Raw genomic sequence first — 26,998 nt, 5'->3', positions numbered from 1 at the left:
ACTGATTAATAATTGCATGATCATTCTAATCAAAGGACAATCAAATTTTTACTGAACAAGGTAATATTAGATTGTATCTTGGAGATACATAATACAATTTGGAAATTTTTCCCGACATGCTTTAATGCATATAGATAGCAAGACTGAAGTTTAATGTTAGAGTCAAGCAATCAACACCTTGGATTTACATACAACAATACCCATGGCCTACATTATATTGGTCAAAGGATACAGTAAATCCTATCTTTGGCTTTAAGACACTTAAGTAATAATACTCCGATCCATGAAGGGGGATGCTACTGAATGCATTGCTTTTGTGCATCTAACAGAAGTATGTGTTCTGCAGATAGATAATATATAAATACTAAATGTTCTAATAATTGTTCATTAGGTTAATTACAAATCTAATTTCATTAATTTCATTTGATTACACTATTTGGCAAACTAATTATCTATGCAAGATGCTTAATTTTTCTATCCTCACCTAAAATTACACTTGTCTTTCAGTTTTAGATATTTTTTTTACAATTGGGAATGTTAAGTCTAGATATTTCTTATATCTATACCTAAGCTTTGCTAGCCATTTCTTCCTACCATTTTAAATCTAATGTTCAACCAGGCTAAATAATGTAATATTTTCCTCATATATAAATGATCAGCTTGCATCATTAAGTAGACTTCGGTATCATGGTGTATCCTTTGCAGATGCTTTGGTTGTATTTGTCTCCGCTGACATTTAATAAACTGTTTACCATCCCCTCTTGTGTAACCCAATATTTCAAAGATTAGGTTTTAAAGCCCTGTCCAGACTATCAAATTTTATTGACAAAAAGATGTGACATGCCTAAATATGGTCATGATATCACATTATGACCTGTCTCTTATACACATCTTATAGATATATTTATTAATATACAGTGTAAATAGTGTAATATATCTTTAACATATCAGTTTCACTTACTGTATATTATATACAAATATTTAGCAAGTTCATCAAAGGGGTCAGCTGCTTGCATAAATATCCGCAGACTGAATACATCTCTTATGTAGATTTAAAATTTAAATTTATGGAAGAACTTTTTTTTTGCATGTGACAGAGCAGAAGATGTAGCCCGACTTTGGTAGGAACTGTTTACCGATGAGTGACTGCTGGCATCCGCTGCACTTGAAACACTCATTGGTGGCGTGCCAGTGGCTGTCACCGTGGCTCAAACGCTGACCATCTGCTTGGATCTTCTTACTACAAGAGCTACAAGTCTGCAGAAAATATAAAAATCAAAAATTCACATGCAGGTATCTACTATGTGGTAGAAACCACATATAAAAATAATTTGTTAGCCTATGAAATCTGAGCATTATTTCAAAGCCTAGGGTTCGGTTAGTAGAACCAAGTCTTCTCATATAAGGACTTAAACCAGGGGTGGGCATAAAAATTGGTCAGAGGGTCAAAGTAAAGTTTTGATTCAAAACCAAGGGCCGCACCCAAAATTGATGTTTCCAGCGTGCTTTCAAAAACCTTCATGCCCTGCTTTTACACCACATTATTCTGTTTTAATAGTAATTTTTACAGATGATCTGGGTCATGTCATAATAAACAAGGTGTTTTCTATCAAACCATATTTGGCAGGCTGCACACATAGAGTTATTAACTCTTTTTCGTGGGCCACAAAAAATGACTGTTGGGCCGCATGTGACGTGCAGGCTGCACTTTGTCCACCTGTGACTTGAACTGACGTTTCCGGTGTAGACATCTGGCTTGTGAGCACTTTAAAGAACCGATTGCACACTTCGGAAGGGTAGGGGGTTACCCCAGCACTATGGTTCATTTCTGTCCGTCATTCAAGAATTATTTGGACATGAACTTACTACTAAGTACCTCTCTATGGCTAATAAGGCAGTCACGGATCACGCCAATATGCAATTTAGCACAATGAAGCTGCGAATTATGGGCTATTCTCGTACTTCCAACTACCAAAGAATTAGAGAATGTTTTCACAAATACAAACCTTAGCAAATGTGTTTTGGTAACAATCAAGACAATAAGGATGTGAATCCCTAGCAACGTAGCGTTTGCCACCAAGGGGCGTGTCACACTCCCAGCAACAGAAATGCTTCAAGTGCCAGTTCTGGTCTTCTGCTTGTGTGTATTCCTTGGCGAAAATCAGCTAAAGAATATTAAACGGGGAAAAAAAAACAGAATTTAATGAGCATATATTTCAATTTACTCCTCTTTACATGCAGAAAACAAGGGAGATTCTAGAATCTTTATTAAAACATATTTTAACACATTTTTTTCCTACTCAATTCACTAAAAATTGGTGATATAAATTAACGGTTAAGAAACAGCACATTGAAATCATCAAGTAGGTTCAAGTTAAATTTTATTTTGACAATCTTTACATTTGAAATGACATTTTGACATGGGTATATCCTGCAAAGTACCTAATAAGTACCCTGTCCATAAGCGCAGGGTAACAGGGGCTGTATGGACAAGTACACCGGGGTACTTGTCTTGAAAGATATACTGGGTTCTTTAAAGTGCACATGAGCCAATTGTGTACACTGAACCTACAGTTTATAGTCCTTCTACCAGAATCAAAGGCGAGCATGCCATTCGAAAACCAGCCCTGATATTATGGCTGTAAGTTGTGGTACTCCTGCCTTGATTGCTCAGCCATTTTAAGCAGACACGCAATTATTGTGGCGCAGTAGAAGGGAGCTCACCTCCACATCCTAAGATCTTGGTTTCATTTCAAAGATTAGGTTTTAAAGCCCTGTCCAGACTATCAAATTTTATTGACAAAAAGATGTGACATGCCTAAATATGGTCATGATGACATCAAATTATGACCATATATAGGCACATCATGACCATATATAGGCACATCATGACCATTTATGTCTAAATATGGGCATACAACAGTTTTTTTGTCAAATAAAATTTGATAGTCTGGACACAGCTTTAGAGATAGGAAGGTATACACATAGTTGTTTTTGAATAACGTATTTTTTTCTTGATCTCGTGTCTAAAGCTATGTCAATACTATCAGGCTTTATGTGACGAATTTGTTAAATTTGCCATATATAGGCGCTACATGACATCATCATGCCTATTATGGGCAAATTTTTCAAATGCAACTTGATAGTGCGAACAAAATGTAACACCAAGAACTCATTATTAGCGTATAGACCTCTGCTCTAAAAACAGATCCGCATTATGCAGATTAGGGAGTAGAGTTGTTTTTTAACTGTTAGTAAAAATTGTTGTATTCATGAGATTACAATCTAGGAATTGAGGCAAATACCTAAAGCCCTGTAGAAACAAAAACATGTGATATGCCTAAATATGATCATGATGACATCACATCATAATCATTTATAGGCACATCATGACTATATTATATACGCATACACAATAGTTTTTTGCCAAAGAAAATTTGATAATTTGGACACAGCTTTCCCCACATGCTATAGTTCCACTCTAAACATATTCGGTTAAAATTACCATCCGGATATAAACCCACGAAAATGAATTACTTTAATAATAAATAACGTCTTAATGTAAAATAAGCCTCAAACTGCTGCTGATGATGGATATTGCCAGTAAAAAAATTCCCAGACCAATATAATTTTGAATGTCTGTGTATACAAAAACTAGAATGTTATTCTGCAAGTTATTAAACATGCTGCGGGGGCAGCAGGTAAAGTAATCAAGCTTGCATTATAATGGCAAATCCATACGTAGTCGAAATATACGTTTACGCATTAATTAACGAAAATGCCTGATCATATGCTAGACTAGGAATAAATTATGTTTTGAATAATTAACATTATATTAATAATATAAAGATTGATATATAATAATTATAAAATTTATAAAAATCTTTTAAAACTGATAACAAAATTTTAAGAGTTAGACCAAGTAAAAAAAAAAAGAGTAGTTTCTCGTCCTGATATTTAAAAAAAAAGGAGAATAAGGGCACTTTTTTTTAACTCTGAGATGGCAAATTCAAGATTGTCACTGGGACACTAGATATGATTCATAATGTATGTATCCCTAACCACAAACGATCGAGAGAGGAATTTTACACGCGAGTTCGGCAGATTTTCGTACATTCATAAAATAAAGGAAACAAAAAAAAATTGTGAGGCAGAGAAAATAGATGCACAGTTTTTGGATGGCAGTATATCATTTAAAGAGATCTGATTTAATTTGTTAATTACAAACCTCATCACAAGCAGCACAGCGTGGCCTGATCTGATCAGCGTAGTGACGTCCACAGAATACATTTTCATCTTTCCAGAAGTAAATCAGATCCACCAGAAGTTCACTACACGTATGACATCTGAAGCAAGCAGGATGCCAACACTTGTTAGTTCCAGCTCTCTCTGCAAACACGGCAACATCTCCTCCCCTCATACTGCCCCCACACTTAGAACATGCCTAAAGGTGAAACAGTCAGAAAATCGTTATAAAGAGAAAAATGTTGTGAATCACATATCATGTGTTATAGTCATCTCGCATTCCTCTTAAACAAACATGCATCTCCACAGCTGAATTTTTATTATAAATTATAAAAAAACTAACTTCAATAAATTTGATCTGTTCCCAGACAGAATATGCAAATTAGTTCTAATCAATGTTTGAACATGTACCGTATACATATAATTTTGATTAAAATCCAACAAACGTGTTAGAATCAATTTCAAAATCCATTTAATCAGGCAAATTAATATTTTTACTCTGGTCAGTAAAAATGTTAATATTAGTTGGGTTGATGAGTTTTTGAGGTGAGCCCCCAATAGGATTTGTTGTTGAGAAGACCCCTGAGTGATAGCTGTCATCAACCTGGTGACTATATTGTGTATTCTGGGGGCTCAGAGTTCAGTTGAGAATGATTCAGGATGACTGGCCAGTAGTACACAATGTCTTCACTATAAATACTGTAATGATGTGTTACTTATGTGTATGTGTCATTGTCCCTATGTGTGACACTTTGAACGCTGACATTTGTCCCCTTGTAATTGTATGTAGAATGGGATGAATGGGAGACACAGTACAGTATTTATGTTCATCATCATATGATGAATAGGGCAATTTCCCATCCAACACTACTAAATACATAGATAGAACAATGCTTTCTAAGATGATCCCATAAGGACCCAGCTGATGATGGAATTATTGGAAGAGCTTAAATATTAAATACCAACGGCCAGCTATTTAATTGCACCAGCTTTAATGACCGAATGACCTGAAACCAACTTCAATGATCTGTCAAAACTGAAACATGCCTCAACAACCTTAAAGGCATCAATAGTGTAAGATTAATTATCTTTTATTGTATGTACGTAAATGTGTAAACTTTTAGTTAAGTTTTTATTGTCTAAAAATATTTTGTACCAAGGGCCCCAAGGGAGACCAGTCTCTTTGACTGATTGGGCCACCCTGGTAAAATAGAGAATAAATAAATAAATAAATAAATAAACAATGCTACCAAGCCCAATACTTTAAAGCATTAAAGCCTAGCATGGAATAATGTGTAGCCTATAGGTACATTTGACTTGTTAATGTCTGCAACAATCATGTAGGCTTCCTCATCCCCGCAAGATACAACACAAAAATTTACATATTAATGACGTTGACAATTACTCAATTCATTGGGATGGATGGAGATTGTATAAACAGAATGGATCACTCATTTGAGCTTGAGCATTTTCTTTAATTAGGGTACTTAATTCAACTAAGTTCAACAATGCACATAAATTAGTTCATTATGAAACAAATATTACTAAAATAAAATATAAATTAATATAATAATCAGTTTAAAAATACTTTAATGAATATATGACTGCAAAGTGAAAAAAAACCCAACTGAATCTGTTTCACAACCTAAATCTAGTCTTCCTGGATTTTAACAGGTGACAATATAATATACAAAATCCATCAACTCTTCCTGTATTTGGTGAAAACAGGTGACAATACAAAAAACACAGTCCATTTTCACAATACACAAAAATATTTTCTAAACATTTGAGTAAGCCTACGCTTTCAAAAGGCTCTTTAGAATTTCTTTATCAGCTTTTTTTTTTCTTCGGTTGTTACTAGTTCCATTTAGTGATCATTAAGCTAAAAACTAACGATTTTTACTTCTCAATGTCTTGTCAACGTTATAGGTAATGGTGTGCAGTGGCTTACGATTTATGTATCTATACCGATGAAACTGCGGGGTACTCTAATAAAAAACCATAAGCTGAGAATAGGGATTAGTGGATATATATTTAGTGAATATTAAAAGGAATAAGTGAAAATCCCAAAAATGAAACAGTGATTATAAAACCATTAATAGATCCATTTGACCCATTTATAGGTTGTTATTATTATACAAAAGGTTATGTTTTTATAGTTACAATGGACACATTATGGAGAAAACTAATTATAGGCCGTACATAATATAATTTAGAGGAACTTTCTTAGGTTGTTCAAAACAAAGAGATTCTCCCCAAACTACATGTTGTGTACATTGAAATCAGCAGTCACCACACCTAATTTATAATATAAAAGGTTTGTGTGCTTGGTTACACCTATTCTGTAAAACAAGTACATTCATAAATGAGAGTCAACGTGTTTAAATTTATGTCCACTTAATACAAATTTTCTTTCCCTGATCAGTACATAATCACCAAAGAAGATTTTGCTTATTTGTTTTCAATCTTCTTTCTATAGACATAAACTTATTCAGGTTGGTCAAATATGATATACTATAATATTAATATTATAAATTTATCATAATATATTATTGTCATCATCTATCATTATCATCACTTTAATCTTAAGATTAATTCCAGTATTACCAGTTTCAGAACCTCTTTTTAATGTTTAAGCACAATAATTTGTTGCCGGATTACCACCGCCAACGGACCATGAGTCCTAAGCCTTAAGTTGGTCATTTGTCTTCCTCTCCGTGAAAGCTCTGTATATCCCAGTTTTCTCCCAAGGGAATATGTTCACAAATCATCTCAAATTATAAGTCGACCATGGCTTATTAAACCAGATTCATATCGTGAGTCCCAGTTGGTTAACCTCCACTAAAATATTCATAACAAAATGCTAGAGAATACAGAAACCTACAGATCAATAGATGTTTGTAAGTGAGGACAGAGCAAGCCGCAACAGAGAGAAGTCATTATTGGCAATGGGCCATTGCCATGGTTACCAATAGCCAGCACATTGTATGGTGTCATGGCGTATTAGCCACCAGCTCAAAAACATTATACTGTAAAATCATGAAACATTTTATTTTAGCATCAGAAATGATTCAGGTTTAGTGAAGTTTTCAGATTATTTTAAGGCAAAATTGTGTTCCATATGTTCACTGCAATAAATGAATCCATAAATCTCCATTTTGTTCAATTTTTTTAGCTGTCAAGTCCTGTCTCGTTTTAATAATCTTTTGATAGCAGTGCCCTTTAAGGAGATTGCTGTGTATAATATGTGTTTCCTGTGTATATAAATGTATTCTTAAATAATATATATTTCAACAAAATCACATGATAAATTGATAAAATGTATGTTCCTATGGGACTGGTAATGGCAAGATGCATTAAATTGTAGGTATTTTCTCATGCTTTATTAATCCATCTATGCACAATGAAAAGTAAACACTCTGAGCTGGGCTGTGATGAAGTGTGTACAGTTCCAGTTACACCTTACTCAAATACTGTGGCTATGTGGCCTCCTGACCCATGCTGAGTTATTATTAATAGGGGACTATTAAATGCATATCATGCACTATGCCTTATATAGCTACTCTGGTCCTTGGATGCAGAATTAATCATACATAACATGCAACCTCTTCCGTTCTCTTCCTGGCGAATATTTGTAACCCAACATGGAATAAATTCTGACCATTAAGTAACTCACAACTTTGAGGATGGAAGTATAATCTGAACATTTTAAGTGGCAAGATGAGTGATTAGTTGAGAACAAACAGAGTGTTAGGAAAGATAAGAACCTACAGTAGTCCCTGGGCAAACATTTGGATAGTAATTTTTAATATTAAAAAAAAAAAAATCCATGTTCATAAAGAAGGGCAATTACTGCACCAGTATGTAGGACACTAATATAAAAAGTGATTATCACAAGGGCAGGAAACAACCGGGAAAATATATTAGCTAAATTTGACAGTATGGAATTTTATTTAAATCACATGAAATTCTTTAAAACTGAAATTTTCAGTCATTTACATCGTTGCTAGACATGTTCAGTGAGGCCCTTCCTTTTCATCAATTACAGGGAAGATTTTTTGAAGCATCATTGCTACTATAATGAAGCAAAGACAAGGTGAACAGTCCATGCAAAGTTTAAATGTCCCAACGGGAGAATGTTAGGTAGGGAGAACTAGGTGTTTGATGTGTAAATCTGAGATGGCAAGTCATGGTTGGACATTTCTAATTATGAATGTGAATACTTATAGACTAATGAAGCTAGTTATTATTAGTTTAGTATCAGGTGTAATCATTTATACATCATTAATTCTTAATGGATATTTGGAAGCTACTGGAAGTAGGTATTCACACCCTAGATTCAAATTACTATTCAAAACTACATGTGAGATAAACAAGAAACGAAAATATTGAAAACTGTTGAAAAAAATAACTTACAATGGAGACAGTTCAAATATAACAAACTGCATATTAAATCTGTTTCAAACTTTTTCATATAATTTTCCTAGCATAAATTACATCATTCATACAATTTTAGAAGATTTCTCTGGAAATAAATTGACAGAATCGCAAATGTTGCAAATTATATCTTTGTATATGATTCTTCTTAGTGTTATGTTAAATATATACGATGTTAGCTCTAAACATATTTCATCAGTGCTTAACAATACATTTTGCATAATGTACAGAACCTCTCAATTCATGCATTAGTAAACCGATTTTGAGGGGGAAGAAGGATGTGAAGGTAGTACATTTTTCTGTACAACTCTACACCTTTCTGTTAGTATTACATATAGAAATCTATTAATATTTATAATAATTGAATACTGGTTGCAATTAATTATGGATGCAATGCACAGAACCTTTAAAAAGATATCAATATGCATACATCTCAGACATTCTTTAATGTTCTCTTTAAAGTATGTTTATGCCTGATTATAACTTTAGTATGTCAATAAATGTCCATTCAGGCTTGTGTTACTTTAATCAAGCTTTAATACATGTTGTGGATAAAACTTAGTCATCTGCAGGTTTGAATGTAATAATAATTTTTAAAAAATTCAACTTAATTATAAGTGGAGGATAGTATATTTAATTTGTGAAAATAACATCACAAATATATTAACAACAGAGTGTAGAGTACAACATCAAACCTAAAATTTTGAAAAACAATACCACCATAGTCAAAAACCTGGTGGAAGACCTAGAATACTGTAAGTTCATTACTCTAAAGCTTGAAACCATATAAACACTACAATCACCCAAACGTTTCTCTGTAGTAGAGACTGCATTTATGTTGCTATAAGGTTTCAAACTTTAGAATTGATGAAATTATTATATGAAACTTGAAAGACATTTTTCAGTTTTACTTCTCTTTTTTTAGGTTTAAAGTATTAAATACACTTGATATCGAAAGTGTATTGCATAATTTATTATCCTAAAGTGCAATTTATGCAATAACATAGAGCTAGTGCTGGGCTCTTACTCTGCGTCCGATGGTCATTGGCCGATGCGATTCTATGTAGAACGCAACAGCATAACGCGCGTGCAACGGATCGTTTTTAATGACGCTCCGTTCAGACTGCTATGGACAATCAGCAGACAGATAGCGGAGTTGGGGTCGTATGACACAGTGAGTGACGGGCTTAACATGCACTAAAACAAATTTAAAATCCCATTATGGAAAATTAAACAAAATGCAGGTTACATAATTTAACCAATTAGAAATTACTATAAATCAAAACAGTGTTGAAAACAAACAAAAAAAATTTACAAAATGCAAACCAAAAAATGAAAGATGAGAACGTGGAACAAAAGAAAGGATAAAGGGGACAAAAGAAAAGATAAAGGAGACCAAGAAAGGATAAAGTGAACAAAGGATATATAAAATGAACAAAAGGATAAAAGGGAACAAAAGAAAGGATAAAGGAAGAAAAGAAATTCTAAAGTAGTAAATTTTATACAAAGTGATCAGCTAGAGTTTTACGGTACTAAAACCGCAGATATTGAAAACCAGACAAAACTATCAATGTGATAACAGTAGAATTTTATATCAAAAGAATGAAAGAGAGAAACTAGAATCACATCAGTGACAGGTCCTAATGAAGTATACAGAACAGAGATTTTCAGTGTTTTAACATAACATGAAGACTTGTAAGAATTGAATTGTGAATAACCGGTAATACTGTAACATAAATTTAGCAACCATTGCAAGGCTTTTCTAATGCCTGTATACATTCACGGAACATAATGCATGTTCTGCCGAATAAATCCAAGCATGTCACTTACATAACCAGTTTCTTGAAAATTTTCCGGCTGTAGGAAAGCAAAAAATTATTACAATGAAAAAACTCTTACAAACACAGTTTTATCAATGGTAAAAAAAAATTCTTTATGATTAACTATAAACATTACCAAAATCGTTATTTTACTGAAATTTTACAAATGAGTAAACAAATTTTATCTATTTTATGAAGAATATGTTTGATGTTAATGTATTATGATAAACTCTAACAATAAGAATTAGTAGATTAATCATTTTAAGGACACAAAAAACAATGGGTAATACGACACTGCAAAATTATATATATATAAATTATTATTTAAAAAATCAACATTCTTACTAAATCAAATTACTGTAAACCTATTAAATTACATAGAAAGGTATAATATTTCCATTAAGATAATTTAAAATTACTTAAAATTAAGAATATTTCTAATTGATCTGCCTTATTTTTCAAAACAAAAGTCCTTTCTTCGAAATAATGCACTTTGCAAGAAGACGTGGGAGGATGACTAAACATCTTTATTGTCAGTGGCAAGTAATATCAGAGGTTAACGTATCCAAACCATCACATTAGCATTTACACCAGCGGACATTAAACTACTCAAGCGTGGCTAATATTGCACAAAAAATCCCTGGTCTCACTAAGATTACCGGGCAATCATTTGGAAGCGTCCGTAGCTTACATGGATTTAAGTAACTATCTTTATTTACGGATTTTATTGGTAATCTTATCAATTTATCCAATAATTAATGATAATGTTGTCATCAATTCAATTATGGAAAAGAATAACAAAGTACAGTACTTTAAATAATATCAAAACATTAATACACTCAGTAAATACTTTCATTCCTTCATTTATTTATTTATCACATGTTTATAATATTTGTTTAATGATTTCGGTGTTTATTATTTTATTTATAATTTTATATGAGGAAGTTTTTATTCTAAAACTGCTGGTAGTTTACGTAAGCTTGACCTAAGGTCAAATCCTGAACTGTATACTTGTACCAGTTGTACTCTCAAGTTATTCAGATATATATTTTTATTTTGCTTTTCTTAACTACCATTTATATTTATGAGAAGAGGGAACAGTATATAAATTTTTGACTTAAAAAAAAATTCTGTTGACTTTGTATAGAACTAAATACATAATCATCAATTAAATTACGATGGTAAGATGTTAGGTTAAAAGTACCGGTAACTCTATACTATATATATTATATCGTAGAGTAGATAAATTGCCATCTTTAGCACATTTGATTTCTATTCTCTTATGAATAAAAATTAGGTGGTTTTCATTATATTTGACGCCTACATTTGGACAAACATGAACATCTTATTTATAAAAAAAAATTAATGCATCTCATTAGAAAGGGTTTCCATGTCATTTAGCATCAAATATATTAGTTAAACCTTTCTTAACGGGTTGTTATTGTAGGCATCTTGTCACATTTTTCATAAATATTTGTACGCCAACTCATATCTGGAACAGGGGCAGCAGGAATTCCAAGCATAGAGCTGTTATTGAAAATTAATATTAGGGATCTGTAGGCACACTTATGTACTTTAATAACTTGGTTTATGTAGAACATCTTGTGTGTTTGTGTTGTGAAATGCACTGGTACTTAGACAGTGATTAAGTTCGCCACTGGCAATCCATGGGCTTTGTGTTTACAAAAATGAGAAAACTCAACCTGAATTATGAAATGTTTTGTTTATATTACAGTATGTTTATTATTTTTGCATTTGGTGTAAACAAAATGTTCATTTCGAGGATCTGAAGTTAAGCACTACCTGATGACTAACATAAAGTGAAAGTATCAATTTGTAGGGGTTTTCAGTACAAACTTCTGTAAATCAATGTTTAATAAATTTTGCAGATTTTTGTTTGTATGTTGCAGCAAGATTAAATTCTCTCTGAATCAGACTAATTGAAACCAAAAGCATGACATAATTTTTTAGGGTTTTTCTTCAGTACAAATTTCTATAATCAATGTGTAGTAAATTTTGCAATTTTTTATTTGTAAGTTTTCTTAGAATCTGAATCTGCCTAATTGAAACCAAAAGAATGACATAAATTTGTAGGGTTTTTTTCCGTACAAATTTCTGTGTAATCAATGTTTAGTAAATTTTACAGTTTTTTGTTTGTATATTGCAGCAAAATTTTTGATTTCTCTTGATTTGTTACAATCAAGAAGCATCATCAAAATGTTAAAAGGATCAAGAAGAATTTCAACCAGATTTTAAAATTTCCTGTTCTTTTCTAACGTCCTTGAAAATATTTTCCATCACAGATTTGTAATAATGCTTCTCGAATATAAAGCTCTGTCCAAGTTATCAAAATTTCTTTGACAAAAAAACTGTATGCCCTTATATAGTCATGCTGTGCCTATATAAGGTCATGATATGATGTCATCATGACCATATTTAGACATGTCATATATTTTTGTCAAATAAAATTTGATAGTCTGGACAGGGCTTCAATCTTTTTAATAACATTTTCCATTACAGATTTGTAACGTTTCTGGTATGTAACTCAATAAATGAAATAAATGTTCTTGCAGAGAGGAAATGAACGTTATCCAGAAAGGTCTGATGAAGGTACGACCTAAATCACTCTCTCCGTCATTATACCTGCGACATGATCCACCTTCACAGAGTGCAGACTGTTTAATTGCTTATTGATTGCTATTCTTGCTTTGTCAATTTGTCTCCTGTAGATGTTCAGAGTAATTGTAAAGTTCAGAACAATTATCCTATATCAACAATCCAACCTAAAGCAAGTATTAAACCCCCTGGGGAAAGTGCTTCAAAATGTGTGTTGCTTCTATGTTTGTTTGGTTTCGAGGTAGGGAAAAAAACACCTTTTGTATAGGTAATAATAATAATAAATGTGCATTACATGCAGCACTGGATGCAAAATCAAAGGAGAGTGAAAAAAAACACCCAGTTATGGAAAGGCACTTCTGTACATCAAACAAAATAAGGCACAACTTCAGCCTTGAGGCAGATAATTTTGAAGATTCTTAAATATATATTTACATACAAAATTAAAACTTGTCAAGTTTCTTGACCTGCACTGTAAGTGGATGTACAGTATATTTTCTGTTTACTACTATAGTAGTAGGCCTGCTGTAGTCAGGATAATCGTCCTGCTAATACAATAGAAGGATTTTAGTGTTAATGCACATGATGCACCAACCAGGCTAGAAGTAGTCATAATCCTACCAGAATTACTCCCAATATTCAAATGCACCTGGCTCTCTCCATTATCCTCAGGTGTGGTTAAGCATCATCCTTCAATCATTAATTATTATAAACAAAATAATATATAGTGTACTAACAAAAGTACTTCCTACACTGAAAGCTTCCTAATCAGGTCACAGAATCCCCAGGAGGCTTAGACAAAATGACAGCAGAATACAGAACACGCTAAATTGCAATATAAACTCCACAAGAATTAGCTATATAATGTATCCACACTAAGTTCTTCACCTGTGCGCTGTTAATTCCAACACTACAGTGTAGTACTCATCCCATCTGTAAATGCCATCAAACTAAAACATTTAGTGGACAGATTTTTTTCTGACAATGGAGTTGTGTGTATTGAAGTGATAGTTGAAATTTTTTACTTCGAATCAGGCATTTTCATTACGTTTTAATGACCAGATCATAAATAAGTTTATGCCCTATCATGGAATCAATGTTCAAATTTCTAGAAGAATGTATACATTTTCAACAAAATTTTTATTCAGCGGATTAGAAACGAATTGATAGAAAGTTATGTAGTGAAATCGGAGAGATGAAATTGATTAGACTGTTAGTATTTGGTTTATAAAACTTTTCCATAATGTCAAGTCAAATATTCTGTTTACAACCGTCCCTATCAAAAAATTGTTTTATTCTTCTTTTTCTAGTACCTGGTTATCAAACTGGAATATAATGTGTAGGCCTAAGTCTAACTTATGGTAGATTATAGTAAATCTATCCACTGATGAAAAAAAAGGAAATTATTATTATTATGATATAATAATAATAATAATAATAATAATAATAATAATAATAATAATAGTTGGATTTGTATAGCGCATTATGCGAAAAAGCCTCTATGCGCTTGGTGATTGAGCTCTTTGTGGAGAACTTTTGACTTCTGCATTTTTGAATACACTTGCTTTACTATGCATGTGGAGGTATTAATCAATAGTTGTAACCACAACACATGTTGAACAAATACTAATGCTACCTATATGTATTTATAACTTGTTATATTGACATTACAATATTTTGATTAGTATAGCGATAAATAGATAATATATTATCTGATAAACCAAGAAAGCCCGCATTTATCTTTGCATCCTTCTTAAAATGCTCAACTCTCTGTTGCTATAATTGTCCTCAAAATGTTGTTTCCATAATTACACAATATACTATAGATGTACTTGGCAACATCAAATTTAATGTTTGAAAATGACATGATTAAAGAATTCTTTTTATTCTTACCCATTTTGGAGCAGGGGAGCCTGGCTCTATCACGTCAGCATCACCTTCAGCTGTGACTTGTTCACCTGGTGCAGGAGAGACACATTCATTGGTACCATTATCACCTATAGGATGCTTCTGGGCTAACTGGTTCACCTGGGTGCTTGGTCCTTCCACTTTATCAGGTGCTCCTGGGTGTTCCGTCGACAAGCCTTGCTCCTCGGCCGGTGGTGGCGGTTCAATCATGAGATCGGTCATCTGTTGCACTAGAACCGGCGCTTCATTTGGACGTACTTCCTGGATCTGGCCTACACCTAGGGCATTGTCCTTGTACTCTTGTACAAAGTTCTTCAGTTTGTCTGCTTCGACCTGAGTGAGGTTGTCGCAAAACTCTGGGGCTTGGTCATGTGATGGGAGTTGCTCGTGGAGCTGTTTGTTACGAATATGAGCACCGTGAGTTCCAGAGATTGGTTGAGCCTCCTTCGGAATCATCTCCATATATCTTGAAACCTGTGGAGATTAAAAATATATTTAATTTTATTATCATTGTTCAACTTCTTACTCATGCACCTGCTCAAAAATATGCTTTCAAGCAAAACCTAAAAGGTAATTAATACAGTAATTGCTTGATGTGAATCCTTGGTAAAATGTAATTAGCTACACAAAACATTCTTCATAACGTATTCACATAACTTGATTTGCTCGTCACATTCTCTTTTATGATTGGATAAAACTTCTCGTAAAGACAGGACAGTTCATAACCTTACTGAGGCCATTGTATCCTCAATTAACAACTCTGAAAAGTCATTTAATAAGCCATTACGAACCTAAACATGAGAATAATTCAATTGCTCTAGCTGGATCCAAGCTTGAGTTAGTTTTAAGACTGACTAGTGGATAGCAAACATCGACATCATCTCCAGACACCTTTCTGGTTATTATTATCCATTGAAACCCTTCAATCAAGGCTAGGCCTAAGAGGACTTTCCATATTTGGCTTGTACATACCATTAACACTAGATTAAGGGGTCAGTCTTACCAAATGGCTGGTACAGAAAGCGTATCACTTTCTCGCATCCAAGCCTTGTCATATGAAACCTTAAGATGTTGCATTCCCTACAAATTTATTATCTGGTATGTTTGCCTGTTCGTATGTAGAGTCTGTGCATCTTAACATTTTCAAGATGTTGTTGGCACGACGAAGAAAATTAACGAAGCACTACTCAACCTGTGTGCCCGTTAAAAGCCGTAATTACCAACACAGACCATATACTCTATGAATCAATGATCTAATTAGCATCCATATAGAGTATTTCTTGGATATCTAAATAGATCTCCATATTTAAGCACTATCAATATCATTGCGTAGGATTACCTGATATGTGTTTTAAAGTCCTTTTTTTTAAAAATCAAACATAACGCTAATGGGGAAGTGTCAACAGTGTATGTACTCAGAAACTGATATATGATCTTAAAATGATTATTATTTGTCATTTAATTATTTAATTAATTAATATACTCTTTTGGGAGGTATAATATGGTTTATATTCTCTTAAAAATAATTTAAAAAATGGAAGACCCAAGGTTAATGACACGAATAATGAGATTAAGTTACATGAGGTACAAGATTAGCTATTAGGATGGCTTTAATTACTATATGACAGCAACACCTTCATACTAATTACGTGTTTATATTTCGGTTTTGTAAATAGTTTTCGTGAAAAGATAAGATATCAGTTGGTTCAGTGGTTAAGGTCAAGTCTGAGGTTAGAGTGTGTACATTTGTTTCTCAACCCATTACGAAAGTGTATCTGTAGGATGTTGTGGTATTAAATGTGTAGGTCTGAAATCATAGAATGGTAAAAAAAAGTTTGAGATAAAACCATGGAAAATGTGATCTAAAGGAGTGTATATGAACAGATTTATCTAATTGACGTTTGTTACATTGTTGATAAAGTAGCCAAACCTAAGATGATATTGAAGAATTTGGTCTGTAGTTACTGCAACATTTTAAATTTTATGGAAATGGAGTAGATACACCCTTTATTATTATGTAAATGTGACAAGATGATCTGTCTAAGAAGGTTGTAGGAACAACCGAAATATCCGTGAAACTAATAAATAAATATTTTTGTGTTCTACCATCGAAGTCTGTATTTTTATTTACCATCGTCTCCATATTTTTCTATCTTACTTTCAACACACGTGCTTACCAATGTTATAATATATATATATATATAATATAAGTTTAAAAGGCAAATTGGGAAAACCCATAAAACAGCAAATGGCCACATAATGCAAAACAATTTTAAAATTAAAATGGAACAGTAGAGTGGAGTAAGTGATTAGTACTGTAGTCTTAACAATAGCATTTAATGAAACTCAATCCACTCTGTGGCAAATTTCCCACTGCCGAGTGAGACTTAAAGAATAAAAGTTTATTGTACTATTTGATAATATCTCTGAGAGATATATTGGCCTGGTTTCAATTCTGATGTTGTAATAATATTATTGTATTGTGATTCTGAGATATTAATCTAAAATATGATATTGAAAAGAAGTGCAAATCTGTAAATTTCTTCTGGTAAATTCCATGACTACAATTTTCAGCTACACAGTATAAAACATTTTTAGCCCTCATTCAACAATAGTTGAAATATTTTGTTCAATTAGATATTTAATGATACTGTCATCAGCTACCTAATGTGAAATGTAGAGAGTATTAATTAGACCAAGACCAAAAAAAACCCAAAAAAAACAAGTAGGTTGTAATCCTAATATTTGGAGAAACAAGAATGAGGGCACCTTTCTTTTTCCACTCTGAGATGGAAATCCAAGATGGTTGATGGTAAACAGCTACTGGAATTATTGAGAAGGAGATCACTCGGCAACAGATCCCTTTGACGCAACAAACCTAGGTGTTCCCCGCCTTTGGATCGCGCGCGGGCGTATTACCCTATAATTCACAATTTTTTTCGTTAGCAACAACTTGGCAACGACATGCATTTATACGCTTTTAGCAGAGCAGTTGTGCAATAAAGCGTTTGATTTTAACTCATCAAATATCTTTATAATGAACAATGTTCCCCTGATTAGATTTTTTTGGACTTTTAGTATGTTATTATTTGTATATTTCAGGAACGGATTCCGTAAAATATTTATGTTAAAATTACTTATATGTTCATTATAATTCTGTCTAAAGATTGATTGGTTCGACTATAAAGCTAAGTCAGCGTAAAACTGAAAAATACTCAGATTTTGGATTGATTTTTTGAATAGTTAACCCTCGTTAACCCTAAAATGACATAGTTTATTATAATCCTCAATCATTTATTAATTAATATCTGTTAAAATTAGAATTAGCGAATTTTGGCCAATTTATGAAAATTGAAGTTGAAATATACTATACTTTTAAAGGTCATGTAAATGTTCCATTAAATTCAAAACTTTTTTTGGTGGAAAATATTAATATGTTTGATATTTTATGAGAGATAAATGTATCAGCTTCAAAATGGAAACGATTGCGCTGCCATAGTGATTGACTGAATGTAGTGCGCATCGAGAAAAAAAGGTGCTCTCCATTTCGCCATGTTCAATTTCTTGGTAAACTATGCCTGCTGAAAATTTGATGGCGGGAAACACATCACACTTCAAACGCATCGTGCAAACGCTCTTCACGCGCTGCGGCAGCTTTGATCCTGGTACATTTGCATAGCACTGCGTGCGCGTAGCTTTTTCGAGTGATCTTTTCAACAATACCTCTATGCTTTTTCAAGTAGAAACATTGAAAGCAAATAAGAGAAGCACTAGACATGATTCATACCATATGTATCCCCAACCACAAACCATTGAGGGAGGAATTTTATGTCAATTACCCAGATTTTCGTACACTTCGTAAAACTAAGGAAATTTTTAAAAATTTGGTGAGGCAGAGAAACTGGATGCACAAGTGGATGAGAAACTACTAATTGTTTTTATTTGGCCTAATACTGAACACGAGAAGGGCCAAGTATTAAGCCGATAATAGAGAAGCTATTGATATAAACAACAAAAATACAGTATGTAGACATTAACAAATATTTAAAATCATCTCTAAGTCTCTCACTATAACATATCATCCTTATATTAATTCCTTAAATTAAATATATGACTTACCAAAAAATGTAGCTACTTGCCTATCACTTATAATAATAGTATCTGAGCAGGTTGTAAAAGTAGTATACACACCTGTAGAAACTATGACATTACCACATGATCACGATGTAATATCTAAAACCTCTTGTCATTGAAAACCAAACTTATGAAACTGTTTCTGGAATATTATTTGTTTATCAATACTTCATATTTAATTACAAGTTTCTATTATAAAGCTATAGCATTTATGTAATGTAGTTTATTGGAATTAATTTATAAGGAATATTTATTCATGTATACATTTTAAGAACATTGTGCAAAATCATAGATCAATATACTTTTTTTCAAAACAAAATTTAATGACAAGAAAGATTGACTTTTGTTTATTTTTATAAACTATTTTTACATGTTATAATTTATTTTGATATGCCATTTTCATGAGTATAATATAATTTATAAAATATATTTAAAATATTCTATAGGAATATATTTCAATCTTAGTCTGTTCATGCACTGTTCATGAATTTGTAAAAATTGTTTTAAATATAAAAATTACTGGATTTTAATAAGCAGTTGGTGGGAATACTAATAGAATATGATAATGAGAAAAATGTTAATTTCTATTTGAGGAAATCAAAATTATGGATTATGAAACACCAACATCATATGCCCACGGAATCGTATGTGAATGTACTATACTACCAAGCACTTCTATACTGTACTTTACCTACTATAAGATTCAGTGCTATATGTTATAACACAGCAGAACTGTGAATTAATTAGTATAGAGCAAGATGACATACAAAGAAAAGGAGAGCCACTGAACAATAGATGTGCTCCTTATTGAAGCTCTACATATTATATCCAGTGATTCAAAATTACCACAAAGAAGATTAAATTTCACAGGCAAATATCACGACAATATGTGAACAAAGATAACTAATGATTTAGTGTAAAGCGCATAAAGGCATTTTGTAATATATGCGCAGATTATCATTACAAACGCTGAACGTCTTGCGACATAGCGCACTTAAAAACTTCTCCAATCAGAACAATATGTCAGCCAATATACGTGGATACACCTACTTATTTTTCTTTTATAAATATACCTAATATTTAAAAACAAAATGCTTACTGCAAAAACAAATAATGCAGCATAGCATAAAAAAAAAATTAATGAACGATGTTAGACATAATGGTCAGGCAAATAATTCAATATGAAACTAATTTATAAAAAATATCAAAAATGTTAATAAATAAGAACCTTTGTTAGATGAAAAATCATTATTAAAATAAAACTTAATAAAAATTATTTCCAGTAATTCATTCACGATGAATTGCAGCACACCGTAAGTAGAAATTTTCAGTTACACTAATGAAAATTTAGAATTTGAATTCATTGGCAACTAAAATGCATTAATCAACCCAATTAGAATGCTCATTAAATAAATAAATGAATAAATTATGCTAATTAAATAGCGGCTGATGAATCAGTAAATTTAAGTAATCGTTTTAACTGCAATCTAAGGATTAATTATGACATGCTCCTATTGGTCCTGCTAGTCGGAAAGCAGACTCTATAACCAAATTGATATCAAATCCAATTTTTACTGTCGTTTACGTATAAGTTGAATGACCCTACAATAAATGCCATTAATATCACTCAATATTATTACCATTTTTTGTTAATTATTATTAATACCATGTTTATGAACTGTATTATATTATAGGCTTTATAAAAAATTAAAAATGTAATACTTCCTAATTCCTACTTAAAACTTATTTTAAATATCAATAATTAATTATGATCTACCATAATAAAAAATCAAAAAAGATTAAGTTGTAACCACCTTAAATGAATTAATGTGTTATTTGGCGTCATTGTTTATAATATGTAATATTATTATTATTACCATGGTAACATAATTTAATTAAATTTGTTCAATTAACCACAAATTATTGGGAGTGTTGAAATTCAAAATGTGTATATGTTGAGTGAACATCATTATAATAATTAAATTTGTTTAATTATCCACAAATTATTGCAAATGTTTAAATTTAAAAATCTGTATGTGTTGAGCAAACATCACTATAATAATTAAATTTGTTCAATTAACCTGAAATTATTGTGAGTGTTGAAATTAAAAATCTGTATGTGTTGAGTGAACATCATTATAATAATTAAATTTGTTGACTTAACCACAAATTATTGCAAATGTTTAAATTTAAAAATCTGCATGGGTTGAGCTTACAAACTTTAGTTGAAATATATCAAATTAAATAACCAATTACATTATTTTAATTTGTCATTTTGTTTTGCTTTAATAGTTAGCTTTTAATTGATTCTGTAGCAATATGGTGAAATGTATACTAAGTGGAAGACATACTGATCATGGTAGAGACATTGAAAGTCAATAAATCTTAATCAAAAACTGACGACTGGTAATGGCCATAAGGCAGTACTGTTACAGCTAATACTCTTCCATTTACTCAACAATTTGTTGCCAAGGTAAAATTTTCTGATATCCTACAAAATCCATCAGATAAGGATTAAAGATATTTTAGGAAGCTGAGTGAAATAGGTTAAATCTTTTACTAGCAACGCTTAGTGGATACACTACATTCCTCTTTCTTATTTCTTTCCTCTTATTTTTTTTGAACTACTTTTAACTATTTCAATTTTGAAAACATATATAATTAGCATTTTTGTTGTAAAGAATGACAAGTAAACAAATAAACAAACAAAACAAATAAATAAATAACCAGCCAGGAACCTATGTTTGATAATTTTGTGATATACTGTACACTAGTTAATTAGTCTAAACAACTTCAACGAAGCAAATACAGTATTTTAAAGAATTCTGATTTATTAATCTGTAGATAAGTTAAATCTTGCAAACAACTTTTAAAGTTCAACAGATTTCCATGATAATTTACTTTAAATCGTCAATCTTTGAACCAGTTGTTAATATTGTTAGAAAATAAATAAATAATTTGTTTTTCAGATGACATGACACACAAGTTTCTAATTGCCATTATGAAGTTGGAGGGTCATAACATTGACAATGTTGTTTTTGGTTTATGACAATCATCCAAAATGAAAGTTTGCTTAAAACAAGGTATAAAAAGTCTCGTCTAGTGTATAAATGGGGAGAGTGCAATTTTGCATTTTAACGCACGGATAACCAAACTGTAACTATGAATATGATCCAACAACCGGGATAATAATAATGTAAAACGCAGAGAACATTTGGCAATATGCGATATGAAAGACCAACATGTTATTACGAAAGCAATGAATCATCATCTGTCATATGCACATAAATCAAATAAATTTCATCAGCTACATTTAAAGCCTGTCCAGACTATTCAAATTGTCTATGATATGCCTATATATGGTCATGATGTGCCTATGTATGGTCATGATGACATCATCGCTATATTTAGGCATACATTTTTGACAGTCTGGACAGGGCTTAATAAATGTCTCTGAAATATGTCATTAAATACTTGATTAAGTGACAGATGTTCAAATGATGAATACAAACATTTATTTTTTCAGTTAAATGTACGACAACGGTAAAATTAAAGTTTCTAATTTGGGGCATGTTTTTGAGGAAATTGGTCAGGCTCCGGAGGGAAAAATTTTTTTTATATGTTGTATAACTGATTTTTCTAAGACAGAAAAAAGTAGTTTGATCAAAAACTGAGCTACGGTAAATGAGATACAGATTTTTGAATATTTAAAAACTGGGGGAAAAGGCGTAAAAATGGGCGGCTACGCCCCTTTTCCCCTAGTTTTTAAATATTCAAAAACCTGTAGCTCGTTCACCGTTCCTCAGTTTTTCGTCAAACAACTTCTTTCTGTCTTAGAAAAATCAGTTCTACAACATATCAAAAAATTTTTTTCCTCCGGAGTCTGACTTTAAAAACCCTCAAGCTAAGGATATATTGAAACAATTGCTGTGCATTTTGCTTGTGTACTTGGGCAAAGCTTACCTAGTGTTTGTCTTTCTCTACCCACAAGTATAAATGTGCATACCTAGTAGTAGGAGTGTCACTGCACATTAAATTGCAGCACAACTATTGTAGGTATACTACTGAGGAAGTGAAGAAAGTTGTACTTTGTGCCAGTTTGCCAATCTATGGAGCCAATGTGGAAGAGGTTTGGCGCAGCGGAAACTGTTTGGTTCCCAACCTTGAGGTCGGGGTTTCAGCCCCTCCCTGTGCATTTCACTTTTGTCCTTGAGCAAGACAATTTATCTGCATTGCTTCTCTCCATCTAGGAGTATAAATTGGTACCGGGAGTGGGGAAAAATGGGCTGCATGCTACTGCGCCAATAAGGCAGCAACACTTACGTATAATGTGGTCACAATGACCAGGGAAATTTGTAACCTAAATGAATAGGCGCAATATAAATACCAAATAACAAATTATAAAAAACACATAAAATGACTAGGGGTAATAATAACAACATTACCAACCCCTTCAGAAAACTTGTGGTATAAATTCCCAAATTCAATTTTTTTTTTTTACCTATGGTTATGTTATACCTATGAATTGCCAAGGCGAATTAAAACTGTCTTTACGTATAGTATGCAGAACTGTGAGGTGGCAGTTCACAAAAATATTGTTTCAAGCTACATTAACTGGCGTCACCATACCAAGAATTGTTGCTTTAAGTTCACCTACTTTAAGGTATGTGAGATCTATAGCGTCTAGTCTTTAATTAAATTGTGCTCAGACGTCTTGCTGTAGATTTTATAAATAATATTATTTGCATCTCAATTTCTTACTCCAGGCTCTTTACAAACATGGACAATTTATAGGACGGTAAAGCCGATGGCAGAATAGCATTCTGGTAATTTAACTTTCATAGTGTGAATAGGTTAAACAAGGTACAGATTTACCTGTATTATTAAAGGAGATACAAGACTGAAGATGCAATGGATATTATTGCGACAAATGCCAACAAGGGCTGATTTATCCATGTGTAAAAAAAATTGTGTTGCAAAGTCCAAATGACTTAAAAGCTAGGCTCTTTTTCTGCAAAAAATTTGTTTGCCAAGATATATAGGCCTACAGTGTGATGGTTAAAAATGCTGGTTTTCAACTATTTAAATATCAGTTTGAAACTGGCTACTTGTTTAGTTACCTTGAGCAAGGCACATTAATTAACTGAATTGCTCCCCCAGGAGTTTATGGGTACCTGGTTATTTCTGGCTACTTCTCTAAAAATTGAGCACAGCTATAGAAACAAGTGTTCTTAAGCATGTTGACCACATAACTGAGGGTAATGTGCACTTTGAATGCAAGAAATATTCACATCTGTGCATAATGCAAAAGGTCCTGGTAGCCTTTTTTATTTCTTCTGTTTTCTAAACCAACAACATTAGTTGCAGGGTGGAAGTATATCTTATGGAGTAGAGTTGGGGATTGGCGTCTCATAGGATTTGAATACAGGATGCACTATTTCTATAATAATTTAGACCTGCTATTTTCACACAGTTAGTAACCAGTGGCGGATCCAGAATTTCAAAATAGAGGGAGCTCAGGGAAGAGACATTCACAGAATGAAGGTCTAGAGCCCCACCAAGGTTGGGGCTGAGGTGAAATTATGGCACTTCTTCGTGGCCAGATATGGCACTCTCATACTTAAAATTTGAATATAATTTTCTCTTTATCTCCACTTTTTTTTATTTTTTTTATAGATTTGACAAATTTAGGGTAAGGCCAGGGCCCCCTTGAATCCATCAATGGTGACAAATTAAGAGAGTGCCATAATTATATTACTAATTCTGAGTTTGGAAGGCAAGCATCCTCTAAGCTACAACTACAGTCTATGCAGTATTCTGTCAAAGTACAGACTTAATAAACATGTGGCTTTCAGTATAAGAGGAGCCCAAGAGATGTGTACACAAGCAGAAGAACACTGAAAAAAACCAGCAACCCAGGTGGGAAACGAGGTAATATGAGGAGACAAAAATTCACAGCAACTGACTATACATATTTCAGTCTGAGTATAGCAACCATCTTAATACATATTAAAACACTTAATGGAATTGAACATTACCAAGTCTGGTGTTTCTTGTTGTTTGCAATTTATAATGACAAAAAGAATTCGGCTACATGTCTACTACATGAATTTTTCATTATAATCCATTTAGGAAATGTATATTTTGAAAATCAAGGGCCTATCTATATAATAAATTAACTACTGTATATTCAATTAAAGATTTACATTTTGGTTTATTCATATTAGTAACATGGTATACTGAATACTTTGTATCTATTTGCTAGATTGTAATAGCATAAATGTTGTGTGTTCAAATATTTATGTTTCCATGGTGATATGTTGGGCATGATTCCGAACAATATACTTAATTTTTTGGGCATCATCTCATTACATAGTGTTGCTTATTAGTATAGTACATTATACAGTTATAACCTCACTTACTTGCATGAAAATCATGTCACAGAGAAAAGCAATATAATCATTTTCTACAATAAATATTTCATTATGAACCATTTGTACTTACAATATTTTCAGTAGCACCCTGGGGTATCCAATCAAAGGTAGTGTTTGTGGGTTTGTCACCATTTTCCACTGTGGCATCAACATTCGGGCTAGTCACTGAGGGTTGAGTTGCAATTGTAACCTTCTTTTGGTTGTATCGGGCGGCACGGTCATCGTCAAATAACCTTCCGATTTTGCGTACTGTTTCAAAGTTAGTAGGATCAGCTATTTTGTGATCTGCTGGGCCGCATTTGCAATTTCTACAAATCTTTCTGAAAGTACAAATTATTTCTATGATTTTCATTCAAGAAATGTTAATAAATAAGGGCCACAGAAAATCAAAGAGCAATGTAAAATTATCCTCTTTTAGAAATGGTATTATGCTTTGTATGAAAGGTCAAAAGTGGCAGTCATAATTTGAATGTGGGGCTTATTCAAGCAAGACAACCATTTGACCACATACAGTAATAGTATGATGATAAAGTAACATGAAATGTGGGGAAAGGGAAGTGAAAGAGTAGGAGAGAAACAGCGTAAGTGGAGAAAGAGAAAAAAGAAGTTGGAAAATGAAGAACATTGGAATATCAGTTATAAAGAACAAGAAGAGAAAGGAAAACAGAAACAGATTCAAAAAGAAAAGAGGGAGAAGGAAGAAAGGAAGAGTTGGAATGAAAGGAAGAAAAAAAACAGTTAAATGACTTGAAGAAGACAAGAAAACAAGAAGATGAAGATAAGATAAAAGAGGAATAGTTGGAAAGAAGTACAGGAACACCAAGTAACGTTGCCACAACCTACGGTATCATACTAAGGAGAATTTCATAATCTTAATTTTGTATTAAATATTTGAAAAATATTTTTTACACTGTACCTCCAAAAATGGAGATCAAGACCAGGGCAAGCATCCCCACATTTCACACAAGGTGCACCAGCTCCAATCTCATGGCCTAGAATAACCTGTAAAGATAACAAAACATGAACATTATTTACTCTCCTGTTTAATAACATTAATATTTGGTTGTACCACATGTACACAAGATAAGGTATCATGTCCCACTTAAAGTGAGAACAGAAACGTGGTAATTTCCCCAGAAACGTGATATATATCCCCCAGATACGTGATATTTCCCCCAGAAACATGTTGATAATCCACGTAGATGGCTTTTAGGACATAGTCATAGACTGTGGTGATGACAGGAAGAATGTGAGGGTGAGGAGAGAGAGCAGAGCACACTGTCAATGAAATGGGTCAGCAAGCATTTTATAGACTTGTCCACGGGCAGAATCATCAAAACATCACATAATTTACACATTTTGTAGGATTTCTTCTTTATACTGCAAATTTAATTTAAGTGGATT

General features: G+C 32.5%; 1 protein-coding gene across 4 annotated transcripts in view; it reads right to left on the bottom strand.

Moving 5' to 3' along the window:
- Positions 1 to 888: 888 nt before the first annotated feature.
- Positions 889 to 26,998, bottom strand: part of LOC117122075 (testin-like) — a 37,665-nt gene continuing 11,555 nt past the window's right edge. For 3 of the 4 annotated variants that reach the window (XM_033267543.1, XM_033267542.1, XM_033267539.1), the window contains exons 2-8: positions 26,511 to 26,596; positions 25,665 to 25,914; positions 15,012 to 15,500; positions 10,513 to 10,539; positions 4,229 to 4,444; positions 2,007 to 2,165; positions 889 to 1,257 (exon numbers count right to left, since the gene is read on the bottom strand). In XM_033267543.1, the coding sequence (XP_033123434.1) occupies positions 1,066 to 1,257; positions 2,007 to 2,165; positions 4,229 to 4,444; positions 10,513 to 10,539; positions 15,012 to 15,500; positions 25,665 to 25,914; positions 26,511 to 26,596 (1,419 nt within the window). In that variant the 3' untranslated portion in view covers positions 889 to 1,065. The remainder of the gene's footprint in view (positions 1,258 to 2,006; positions 2,166 to 4,228; positions 4,445 to 10,512; positions 10,540 to 15,011; positions 15,501 to 25,664; positions 25,915 to 26,510; positions 26,597 to 26,998) is intronic. The other variant, XM_033267540.1, reaches the window with a different exon arrangement.

Source organism: Anneissia japonica, unplaced genomic scaffold, assembly GCF_011630105.1.
Source record: "Anneissia japonica isolate Jap-2015-1 unplaced genomic scaffold, ASM1163010v1 scaffold288164_len509026_cov199, whole genome shotgun sequence".
In the NCBI taxonomy this organism is placed as follows: Eukaryota; Metazoa; Echinodermata; class Crinoidea; order Comatulida; family Comatulidae; genus Anneissia; species Anneissia japonica.
This window is presented reverse-complemented; position numbering and strand designations above follow the sequence as displayed.